General features: G+C 52.1%; 3 protein-coding genes across 3 annotated transcripts in view; 2 read left to right on the top strand and 1 right to left on the bottom strand.

Moving 5' to 3' along the window:
* EAH_00001980 (voltage gated chloride channel domain-containing protein, putative) overlaps window positions 1-1631 on the top strand; it is a gene marked incomplete at both ends in the record, with an annotated part of 6287 nt that extends 4656 nt beyond the window's left edge. The window contains 2 exons of the mRNA XM_013394926.1: window positions 517-623; window positions 836-1631. Of these exons, the coding sequence (XP_013250380.1) occupies window positions 517-623; window positions 836-1631 (903 nt within the window). The remainder of the gene's footprint in view (window positions 1-516; window positions 624-835) is intronic.
* A 2856-nt stretch (window positions 1632-4487) lies between these two features.
* EAH_00001970 (zinc finger (C3HC4 type RING finger) protein, putative) lies at window positions 4488-7390 on the top strand (the record flags this gene model as incomplete). Its single annotated transcript, XM_013394925.1, has 5 exons — window positions 4488-4895; window positions 5475-5633; window positions 5862-5983; window positions 6328-6992; window positions 7293-7390. 5 exons carry the CDS (start codon window positions 4488-4490, stop codon window positions 7388-7390), a joined length of 1452 nt encoding a protein of 483 aa, XP_013250379.1.
* A 923-nt stretch (window positions 7391-8313) lies between these two features.
* EAH_00001960 (OTU-like cysteine protease domain-containing protein, putative) lies at window positions 8314-9465 on the bottom strand (the record flags this gene model as incomplete). The annotated part of the gene is made up of 1 exon (XM_013394924.1): window positions 8314-9465. One exon carries the CDS (start codon window positions 9463-9465, stop codon window positions 8314-8316), a length of 1152 nt encoding a protein of 383 aa, XP_013250378.1.
* Between the last annotated feature and the right edge of the window lie 1365 nt (window positions 9466-10830).

Below are 10830 nucleotides of genomic sequence, written 5' to 3'. Positions count from 1 at the left end.
AGAGAGAGAGAGAGAGAGAGAGAGAGAGAGAGAGAGAGAGAGAGAGAGAGACAGAGACAGAGAGGGAGACAGAGGAGGAGACAGAGAGAAGCAAACAGACAGACACAGACAAAGAGAGACAGGCATAGAGAGGCAGATACAGAGAGAGGCAGACAGAGACAGAGGGACAGAGACAGACAGAGACGGGATTGAGACAGGCAGAGACACAGACAGAGACAGGGGCAGAGAGAGAGAGAGCTGTTGCTTCCTACTACTCCACCGGTTGCTAGTGCTGCGGGGCCGGCTGCTGCTGCTGCTGCTCCTCCTGCTGCCTGTCCGGCTTTTTCTGTTCATGCTGCTGCTCGTTCTGCTTATGCTCCTGCTGATGACTGCTGCTGCTGGTGCTTCTGCTGCTGCTGCGGGCGGCGAGCCCGCTGCAGTTTGCGCTGCACTAGTTGCTGCTAGTTGCTGCTGGGGCTCTTCTTGTGGCTATTGTTGTTTGTGCTTTTTTGGTGCGGATGTACACCTGACTCGCAGGTGTGTTTCGATGGTCTGACTGCGGCGGAAGCCATGAAGAGGGACCTGCAGGTTTTGTCTGTAGAGGAGACCCCGACTGTAGCCGGGCTAAAGGCCCTTGCAGACAAGTGAAACAAACCTCAAACCCTAAATCTTAATTCCAGTACAGGCACCAGGATAGTGCGCTCAGCCAATTTGGGGATGCGTCTCAGTAGCCGCAATCCAAGCGCCCCAACACTGCACCGATCACAATCTTCAGGAGCAGCAACAGCAGCACTAGCACCACCAACAACAGCAGCAACACTAGCAGCAGCAGTGGCTGGGTGTGTGTTGCCTACAGCTGCGCCTTCCACGGGTTTCCAGTTGTTCTCTCGCGCAGCAGCAGGCGTCTCTGTGGCTACGTGCATGCGTGGCAGCTGCGGTTGCTGCTGCAGCAGCTGCTGGAGCTTCAGCACCCTCTGGTCCACGCCCACACGCTTGTCTCCTTCCATGCCTTCCGGTCGTCAGCAGCAGCTGTTGCAGCACCGCAGCAGCAGCAGCTGCAGCAGCGGGAGAGGGCTGTTAGGTCTGCTGTATGTCTCCTCGTGCTTGATGAAGATGGCGCTCTTCTTCAGTCCCTCCCACTCCTGCATTTGGCACCAGACGGACGTCTGCAAACCCCAGCACCTGCACCAGCACCGGCAGCAGCGGCAGCACCAGAAAAGGGGAGGGGGGCATCTGCAACAGGAGGCAGCAGCCCGTATCCTTCTTCTGCTGCCGTGGAGATGCAGCGGCTGACGGCCGTCTCACATCCAACAGACTGCGCCACAACAGCAACAGGAACTGATGCAGGAGAAGATGCAGCTGTAGCTGCAGCAGCAGCAGCAGCAGGGCAAGGCACTGCTGCGGGCGTCCAGGTGTACATTGACCTCTCGTTGCTTGTGGATGAAGAGGTGCTGCAGCTGCCGCCTCACACTCCTCTCCTGCAAGTCTATCGGCTATTCGGCTTGCTGCAGTGCGAGTACGGAGCCGGTGTTGGTGCTGCTGCTGTTGCTGCTGGCGCTGTTGCTGCTGCTACGCGTCCTATTAGGACAGCAGCAGCAGCAGCTGCTGGTGCTGCTACTGCTGGTCATGCAGCTAATTGTATCGCTACTTGAGCTATTGTGTGTGTGCTGCTGCTGCTAATGCTGCGTTGTGTAAAGGGTTTGTTTGCTCTCCCGCTGCGGTGTCCTGGTGGGCCTTATCGGCAAGAAGAGCTTCCTTACGACCATGAGGACTCCCCAACTAGATGACTGCTGTTAATCTATATGGCAGCCGTTGTTGCTGCTGCGGCTGCTGCTGTTGCTGCTGCATACCGGTGCTACGGCTGGTGCTGCAGCAGCAGTGCACCTGCTGCTGAAGCAATGCAGTTGCCGCGGCAGCAGCAACGGTGCTCCTTGTCTTCTGCTGCTCCACAAAGCACGGAGCGCCACGGGGCTCTTTTGGGGTGTACAGACACCGTACGAAGTCCTGCAGTGTTTTCGTTTACAGTGCATGCGTTTGGGGCGTATGCAGAGCTTAAAGCGTACTAGCAAATGCAGCCAGTCTTAACAGAACTCTGCTGCATTTTTGTTGTTTCCATGGTTTAGAGTTGGGTGCCGCATGCTGGCCAAGGCCAGCATTATCAGATTGTTCTTCTGCGGCTAATGCAGCAGCTCAAACTAGAAAGATGATTCAACATAGAACAGAACAAAACGAACAAAACCATTGCGAAGCACAGGCGGCAGCAGCAGCAGCAGCAGCAGTAGCGGCAACGGTGGAAGACCACAGGGCATTCCTCACTGCAGCAGAGGAGTGGTACACCCAACTGCTTCGATTATTTTCCTGCTTCTGCTGTTGGTGCTGCAGTTTCTGCTGCTGCAATTTCTGCTGTTGCTGCTGTTTCTCTCCCTCCCTCATTTCCCAGAGCTGCCTGCACCCTCTAAGCTGCACCAGCAGCCTAGAGGCAGGAGTAGCCGCAGCTTCCTTGTCCGCTGCTTGTATTGCGGCTATGGTTGTCTCGCTGGTGGTCCTACTGTTGCCATTAATACTGCTGCTACTGCTGCTGTTACTTGTTCCTATTGCTGCTGCTGCAGGGACGGGTGCGTTTCTGGGATTTGTCTTTCGCTTTGAGTGCTTTCTGCCAGCCCTCTATATCTCTCTCTCCTCTTTTTACAGACAACACCCCCCCTCCCCCGAGCAGAAGAAAGGACTTAAAATAATTGATATGGTAATGAAGTTAGCCAAACAAAGTGGCGAAGGCGCTACGGAGCAAGTCTGCAGCGGTTTGCTGCTCCGTATATATACCCACAAAGCACAAACAAAAAGAACAATATTCGCTAAGTAAGGACCCAACCGGAGAAGGGCATTAAGCTGCATTTGTCAATACTGCAGCAGAACTCAGAGTTTACTCGCTAGGATGATACTCTGGTCTCTGCTCGTTTCATGCTGAGGCTGAAAAAGGCCTCAAGGGCTCTTCTGTTCGCAATTATGGTTTTTTTTTCAATATGCTTAGGCTTTATTAGGACGGAGGTACTCCGTTTTGGTGGTGTCTTCTGGGGGCCTGTACAGTAGGTAGTAACAAATACCTTTTTCTGGGCTTAAGGCGCAATATCCTAATGACACTAGCACTAGATAGAATGAGTGTAATAATAAAATATGACTAACTGATAAAGTCAATCATAATTACTATAATAATAATGGCAATAAGCAAATGGTAAAAACGACTAGAGTATATAGTATAAATATTAATGGCAACAAGTAACTACTAAAAGCAATTAGAAGCATATAATAATAATAATGGCAAGAATCACTAAAGATAGTTTGAAGTAAATTATTATAATAAAGTTGGCAGTAAGTTCGTACTGAAAGTAATCAGAAGAATAATAACGTGCAGAGAATTATAGCAACAATAGTCATTAAATATCAAAGATAGTAATAGAAATAGCAATGCAAAATAAGAAAGTCTAATAATAATTACAACAAATAAATAAAGAATAATGATTGCAGTAGTAATAATACAACCCTGGCTACTCTTGCTAATACAACAAAAGCCTATTGAAAGTAAAATGCTAGAGACAAGAATGATGACGAAGGCGCTAAAGACAATAGAAAAATGACATAAAAGACAGTAAAAATAATGATATGAAGGACTATAAAAATAATAAGAACAGCAACTAAATAATAAATATAGCAATAAAATAATAATAGTAATTGCACTATTGAAATGTCCGGCAAAAATACTGAAGACAGACAGCTTACGGTCAAATGCACTGTAGAACAGCGACGTTTATTGCTGCTGTTACGTGAGTTGTCTGAAGACGAATCAACAAACAAATTCATTAAAGCATTAAAAGTGATAGCAGTGCTTATTTCTATAAAACAGGCACATTAAGACAACAATAACAGCAGCAGCAGCAACAGCAGTAGCAGCAGCAGTAGGACAGCAGGTGGGGGTTGTTAACAACCCCCCACTTCTTGTTGCCTACTCCGAGTCCCCTACCTCTCCTTTTATGTTTAAATTCAATTAACTATAATTAAGAACAATAAAGAAGTATAGTCAAGGAGTTATTTGAGCAGTTTGCTGCACACACAGCACCAACAGCAGCAGCTGCAACACGAGCAGTTGTTCCTGCGGTGTAGGTACAGCACCCACCAGCCCAGGAGGCCTCAGGACCCCACTGTAAAACCAAGGAGCCTTCTCATTCCCTTGTTTTCTCTTATTCGTCGCTTCTGGTCTCCTGTGCAACCCCAGAAACCAGCACACATTAGCAGACAAGCTGCGTTCCAGCGGTGCGTAGGCCACAGCACCGACACCGACAGCAGCAGCGGGTCTACTGTTACCGTCAGCACACCTGCAGGGTGAACAACGACGCACGCAGCAGCTGCAACCGGGGCAGCAGCGGGACTAGTACCCCGTGCTGCAGCGTACGCAGCAGCAGCGAACCCAGCAGCAGCAGCAGCGGGCGCAGCAGCAGCAGCCGAGGGCAGCCGCAATGGCGGGCACCGGCACTGCTCCCGCTGCATCTGCAGGGTTCGAGCGTTCATCAGCCTCTGGCACAGCAGCGCCAGGCGCAGCAGCAACGGCAGCAGGAGGAGGCGCAGGATCAGCAGCAGCACCGGTTGGCGATGAATCAGCAACGATTCCTTCGGGTTTTCTGGGGACCTTGGTTCCAGTGCGGCGTACCTTCATTGAAGAAGTGCCTGAAGATCTGCGGTGCCCCATTTGTTACGACGGAGCAGCAAACTGCAGCACGCGCTGCGGCCATTCGTTTTGTCTGCACTGTCTCTACAGCCACATCACCACCCGTATTATTCATCAGCAGTCAACTGCCTGTCCCCTCTGCAGATCTGCAAATGCAGGACTTGGAATTAGCACCGTCTCAGGAGAAAAATATGCAAGGGTAGGTGGGCTGCTGTGCTTTGCTGGTGCAGCTCTGCAACGGCAGCAAGCGGGAGCTGCAGCAGCAGTGCACTGCAGCAGCAACGACCTGAAGGATCAGCGCTGTGCCGATATGCTTGTTTGTATGTTCTCTTTCTTTCTATACGCCTGCCTGCATCTGCTGGCTGCTGCATTTTTGTATCTTTGGCTACTGTCTCCTTTTGTCTCCGTCTCTGCTTCCTCTGGTTCGTGTCTTGTGCTTCCTCCTGTCTCCGTCTGCTGCTGCCTTTGTTTGCTGTCTCCTGGTGTCTCCTGCTGTCTCTGCCCGTTGTCCGTTGTTTCTGTCTCCGTGCTGGAGCTCTCTCTTGCGCTTTCATTTTCCCGCTGCTTTGCCCGCTGGTTGCTGCTGTCCCTTATTGCTGTCTGTTGCAGTCTCTCTTCGTACCAGTCTGTCTCCTTTTGTCTCTGTTTTTTTGTTGCAGTCTCCGTTTTCTCGAATGCAATTTCCTTTATTGCCATTCTGTCTCCTCCTGGCTCTGTCTCTTCTGCCGTCTCCGCTGTTATTTCTGTATCCTTTTCTCTCCTTTGTCTTTGCATGCAGGCCCGCGCACTGCGCGTTCGCTGTCTGGGTTATGAGGGGGGCTGCTCAGTAGAGGGGCCCCTGGCTGAAGTGGAGCAGCACGAAGTCTCTTGCCCGACTGTTCTTATCTTTTGCAGATTTAGAGACGCGGGATGCAGCACACCTGTGCTGCGCAAGGAGGTATACACAGCGCTGCTGCTGCTGCATCTGCTACTTGTGCTCCTGCTGCCATTGTTGCTGCTGCTTGTGCTGCTGCTGCTTGTGCTGCTGTTTTCGCCGCTGCTGTTTTCCTGCTGCGCTTCTGCTGATTGGCTGCAGCTGCTGCAGCTGCTGCAGCTGTTTGTGTTGTCGTTGCTGGCGCAGCATATCGTGTGTTGGCCTATTTCTTTTGCTGTTGTTCTGCTGCAGGCGTCTCTTCATGAGAACCGGTGCCGCTTCAATCCTGCTGTCCGTTGCTGCCAGCATTATCTCTCCGGCTGCAGAGTTCGCGGCATTGAGGAGTTGCTGCAGCAACACGAGCCGCGCTGCAGGTACAGCTGGGCTTTAGATGCACTCGGTCAACCTGCTGCAGCAGCAGCAGCTGCTGCTGCTGGTGCTGTTGCTTCTGCTAGTGGTGGCTTGCTCGCGCCGCTGCCATTCTGTAGGCTGGTGCCGGCATTGCAGCGCGGCCCAGCGTTTGGGGTTTAGGCCTTACGGTTTAGGGCTTAGAGCTTAGCGTTCATGGATGAGGTATTAGGGTTTAGGGCTCAGGGTTTAAGGCAAAGGGTTTAGAGTAAAGGTTTTCGAGCTTCGGATTGAAGGTTTAGGGTTTAAGGCCTAGGGTCTAGGGGTAGGGGTTTATGGTTAGGGTTTAGGGTTTAGGGTTTATGCGTAGGTACCGGAATATGCAGAAGTTCGTTAGTTGTCGCCACGCCTCTTTGGGATGCGGGTTGCGGGTGCGGAAGCAATACAGAGAAAGGCATGCAGACTGCTGCGCCTTCAAGATACTACACGAGCTCAAACTCAAGCGACGCCAACAGCAGCAGCAACAGCTGCTGCTGCAGGGAGCACCGTCAGGTGCAGTGAGCAGCGCTCCTGCCGGTGAAGGCAGCACCGAGGGAGCAGCAGCAGCAACAGAGGGAGCAGCACAAGCCTGCTCTTCGGCAGAAGCAGCAGCAGCAGCAGGAGCGGCAGCAGCGGATGCCTCCTCTGCAGCAGCGGCAGCAGTACAAGCTTCCTCTGCAGGCGCCCCAGCAGCAACCGAAGCACCCGCAGCAACAGCCGCAGCAGCGGAAGCAACTGCTGCTGATGCTGGCAGCAAAATGAGCGACGACTGCGCCGATTTGTGTTTGGCGCTGCAGTGGAGCTCGCAGCAGCAAGTACTGCCCAACGAGCTGCTGCTGTTGCGGCTGCAGGAGTTTCTGCCGAATGTTGCGGCCATCACCGAGGGAAGATTTCCTGGAGAATTCCACGTCGTACTCAGACAGCAAGTCCACACTAGAACTGCTGCTGCTGTTGCTAATGCTGCTGTCCCTGCTGCTGGTACCGCTGTTTCTGATGGTACCACTGTTGTTGCTGCTCGCTGCAGTGGATTCAGCGCATGCGTAGGCTTCGGCTGCTGCTGCTGCTGTTGCAGTTTGGACGGCCTCCGACAACCTTCAGCTGCTAGCATAGCTTTGCTGGTTTCTGCTGCTGCTGCTTCGTGCTTCGTTGCATTGATGTCCCCGCAACGTGCGTTGGCCCCCAGGCTTCCGTTAATATCCCGCGGCTATCTTTGATTGACTTTTTATGCTTGCCTGCTGCTGCTGTTTTTGTTGCTGCTGCTGCTGCCTCTGTTTTTCAGAGTGCCGCTGTTGGCAGTGCGTTCGATTGGAATGGCTGGAGACCCGAACATGAGTTCAAATCTGTCGGGTCTCGGTCTCCTCTACAAGGGGCTGACGACCCTGCAGGCTCCTTGAAGTTGAGCATGAGCCTCAGGTGCGGCTAGCTAGCTAGCTAGCTAACCTCTGCTTTCTCTGCGAGTGGAGAGGAATAGCTAGTTTAGCATTTAATCTTCTTCTTACTTCGCCGTTATTCACTGTCTTTCAACTATTTCAATTTTAGGGCTTGTGAAGGCACACCGGACACGGTGACGCGGGATGGCTAGCTAGACGGCTAGCTAGACCGCCACCGATATGGCTAGCGAGACAGCTTCCTAGAGGGCTAGCTAGATTGCTAGATAGATAGCTCGGTAGACGGCTAGTTAGACAGCTAGCTGCACGGCTAGCTAGACAGCCAGCTATACAGCTACTCAAGACGGCGAGATCGATGGCTAGCAAGGCAGTTAGCTATGCCAGCGGCAAGGCATGCATGCGGAGGAACACGACGAGCGCCCTAGGCAACGGCAGCACTCCACGGAACACAAGGGGGCAGCAGCAGCAGCACAGCGGCGGCTGCAGCACAGCGGCAGCAGCAGCACAGCAGCAGAACAAGCAGCAGGAGCAGAAGGGGGGCTGCGGCAGCAGTGGGAGCTGTTGTTGACAACCGTTCGCTCCAAGCAGCAACGACAACCTCCTGCACTTCTGTGTAGTCGCTGTCTCTGTCGGAGCAGCACCGGCGCTAACAGCAGCAGCCACAGCAGCACTAGCAGCAACACCAGCAGCAGCAAGAACAGCAGTAACTACAGCAGCCATCTGTGCACTTCTTGTTTGAACGGCCTTCGGGATAGATGCGCAAAAAAGATGGTTGCGGGGTTCTTATTTGCGCCGTCTGTACAGCTCGCTTCGCGAAGTCTAGCGCTGTTTGCTGCTGCTTCCAGGCTGATCCTTCTGCTGCTGCCGTGTGCTGTTCTTGGCGCAGCAAGCTGCAACAGCCCCGGCAGCTGCAGCAGTTTCTGTATGGTTTACATGTGTTCTGTGTTGGGTGTTTCTGCTGCTGTTGCTGCACATTTCGTGTCTTTCAGGGCAAACGCATTGTAATGTATAGGGGAGATATAAGTTAAGAAGAGGTGTCGCTTGGGCTGCACTTTTTCTCCTCCTCTCTCTGGGTCGTAGCGGAGGTACCAGCTAGAAGGAGTTGAAGTGATGAGGTGAATAGAGCAGCAGAAGGCATCCGCAATTGCACGTAGAGACAGTTCATCACCCCATGTTCCTTTTCTGTTCATATCACGCAAATAGCGGTCTAGGAGCTGGGGGCTCTCGAAAAACTGCGCATACACCTCACGCTGTCTCTGCATCTGCGCCACCGCCTCGCGCCGCACCAGCATATGAAACCTCTCGCTACCAAACAGATTTAAAGCACAAGACCGAAACTGACAATTTCCGTCTCCAACAGAAGTCACGCTGCGACACCCAAGAAAAGACAGCCGCTGCTCCAGCAGGTCGTTGCTGCTCGCCTCCCACGCCTTCATGCTCTTAGGATACTCTGCTGTTGCTGTTGCTGCTGCTGGGCTGCTGCTGTTGTTGGAGGGCTGATCTTCGCTGCTGTTCTTTCTAAACAGCCATAGACGACGAATCAAACGCGGCTTCTGCTTCTCCTGCTCTTCCCCCATTTCATGGAGGCCCAACGAGTCGCTGCGGTGTCTGTGCACATTCATCAACGCAACGCGACTGCTGCATTTCTTCAACGGCGCTATTGGTGCTGTTGCTGCTGCGGATGCGGGGCCTCCAGAGGAGGGGCCCCCCGAAGGGGGGCACCCCGTGTGGGGGCCCCCGTGCCCTTGCTTGGCGGCAGGGAGGCCTAACTGATTTTGTTTGAATTCTCTGTCTGCTCGTATTGCTGCAACTCTGTTGCGCACTATTAAATATGCTTTTAGGACAGTGGCGAAACTCTGCGCATCTACGCGGCGTTCCAGGCGGTCAAGAAGCACGAAATCTTCTTCCGTCATGGGCAGCAACGCAGGACACTCATCTGTACCAACTGGTGCTGCTGCTGCTGTTCCTGCCGCCGCACGTGGGGCCTGCCGCACATCTGATGCATCTTCCTCGGAGTTTGGGAGAGAAGAAGAAGATTCTGAAGAGCTGAGGGCCTTAGAGTCAAAACAAGTGCGCACCATAGCGACCAGCAGCAGTTCCTTCTCTAGGTGCTGCTCCTTTGGCGGCAACGGCTGCTGCTGCTCCAGTAGCAGCAAGCGCGCACGCAGACACAATCAGGATTCTTGTTGCTGCAGATGGAGTTGCTGTTGCCGTCGGCAGAGTCGAGACGACTCACGCTCCTGCTTCTGTTACCCCCGATGCTGCTCCTGCTGCTGATGCTGCTGCTGCTGTAGACGCTGATAAGCTGACAGAAAAAAAAGGTTGCAGAAGCCGCCTCCTGCTCCGGAGAAGGGCAAACGCAAAACGGCTGCTGCAGCGGCTGGTGCTGCGGCTGTTGGAGCAACTATCTCGAACGCCCCTTGCGCAGTCGAATCCAAAGGCGGCCCCAGCCTCATAAATTCAATAACTTCTGAGGATTCGACATATAGAGTTTAAACCAAAAAAACAGAGAAGGTTGAAAGGTAAGAAAATGGGAAAAGGCAGCCCGGTCGCCACGCACGGCGGTCACGGGCTGTTTGCTGCAGTCGTCACTGCCGCTGCTGCTGCTGTTGCTGCTGTTTCTGCTGTTGTTGTTCGGCTCCCAGCGTAATTAATGAACAAATCAATTAAAAAAATAATAAGAAACTACTTTTCCCACAGAGGCGCAAACGCTACTGCAGTAGCAGCAGCACTGACGCTGTCTGAGCGGCAGCAGCAGCCGAGGCAGAGAGTTCCGAAGAGCGCCCGCATGAGATCGATTTGTGTTGTTTCCTTTTTTCAACAAAAAGGAAAACATCTTATCAAGTAAAACGTTTTAAAATAATGTCTTTATTCACTATGCAATCAAAACAAACCAAAGAACAACTCGGTCGGGCATGCGCTTAAAAGGAAAACGGCTTTCTCAGGCGTTTCAAGAGAATGCTTTCATAATTCATTTCCCTTGCAAACAAAATTCCGGCAAGAAACTGTTTTATTTGTCCCTATACACTCTGATGGGACTGGTTGGGGGAAGAGCACGGGGGAAAAACCTCTTGAATAGTTTGTGTAGAAAAGATCCAAGTAAAGACAAGGCCTGTTATTTAGGTTTTTGCATCTACAAAGGCAAATTAAAAAACATTGACTTGCGAACAGGGTAAAAAAGGACAACAACTCTTTCTCGGATATTATACTGGGTTCTCGAGATCGGGGCATTACTGCTGCTTGAGAAGGTTTTGTAACAAACTGCCGCAGCACAATTTAGACAAACTTTTGTCTTCTGTCGTTCTTCTCGCTCGGCTCCAGGTGGCAGTCTGTGATGATATGCTGCGAATTAATTGACTCCAACTCTCTTTAGCTTCTTGAGAATAGTGTACAGCAGAAATGGCCTATAATATGTATAAATATAGGCATATATATATATATATATA

This window comes from Eimeria acervulina, genomic scaffold (genome assembly GCF_000499425.1).
Source record: "Eimeria acervulina Houghton genomic scaffold, Eah_scaff6, whole genome shotgun sequence".
NCBI lineage: Eukaryota > Apicomplexa > Conoidasida > Eucoccidiorida > Eimeriidae > Eimeria > Eimeria acervulina.
The sequence above is the reverse complement of the archived record's forward strand: the minus strand, read 5'-3'. Positions and strand labels throughout refer to the sequence as shown.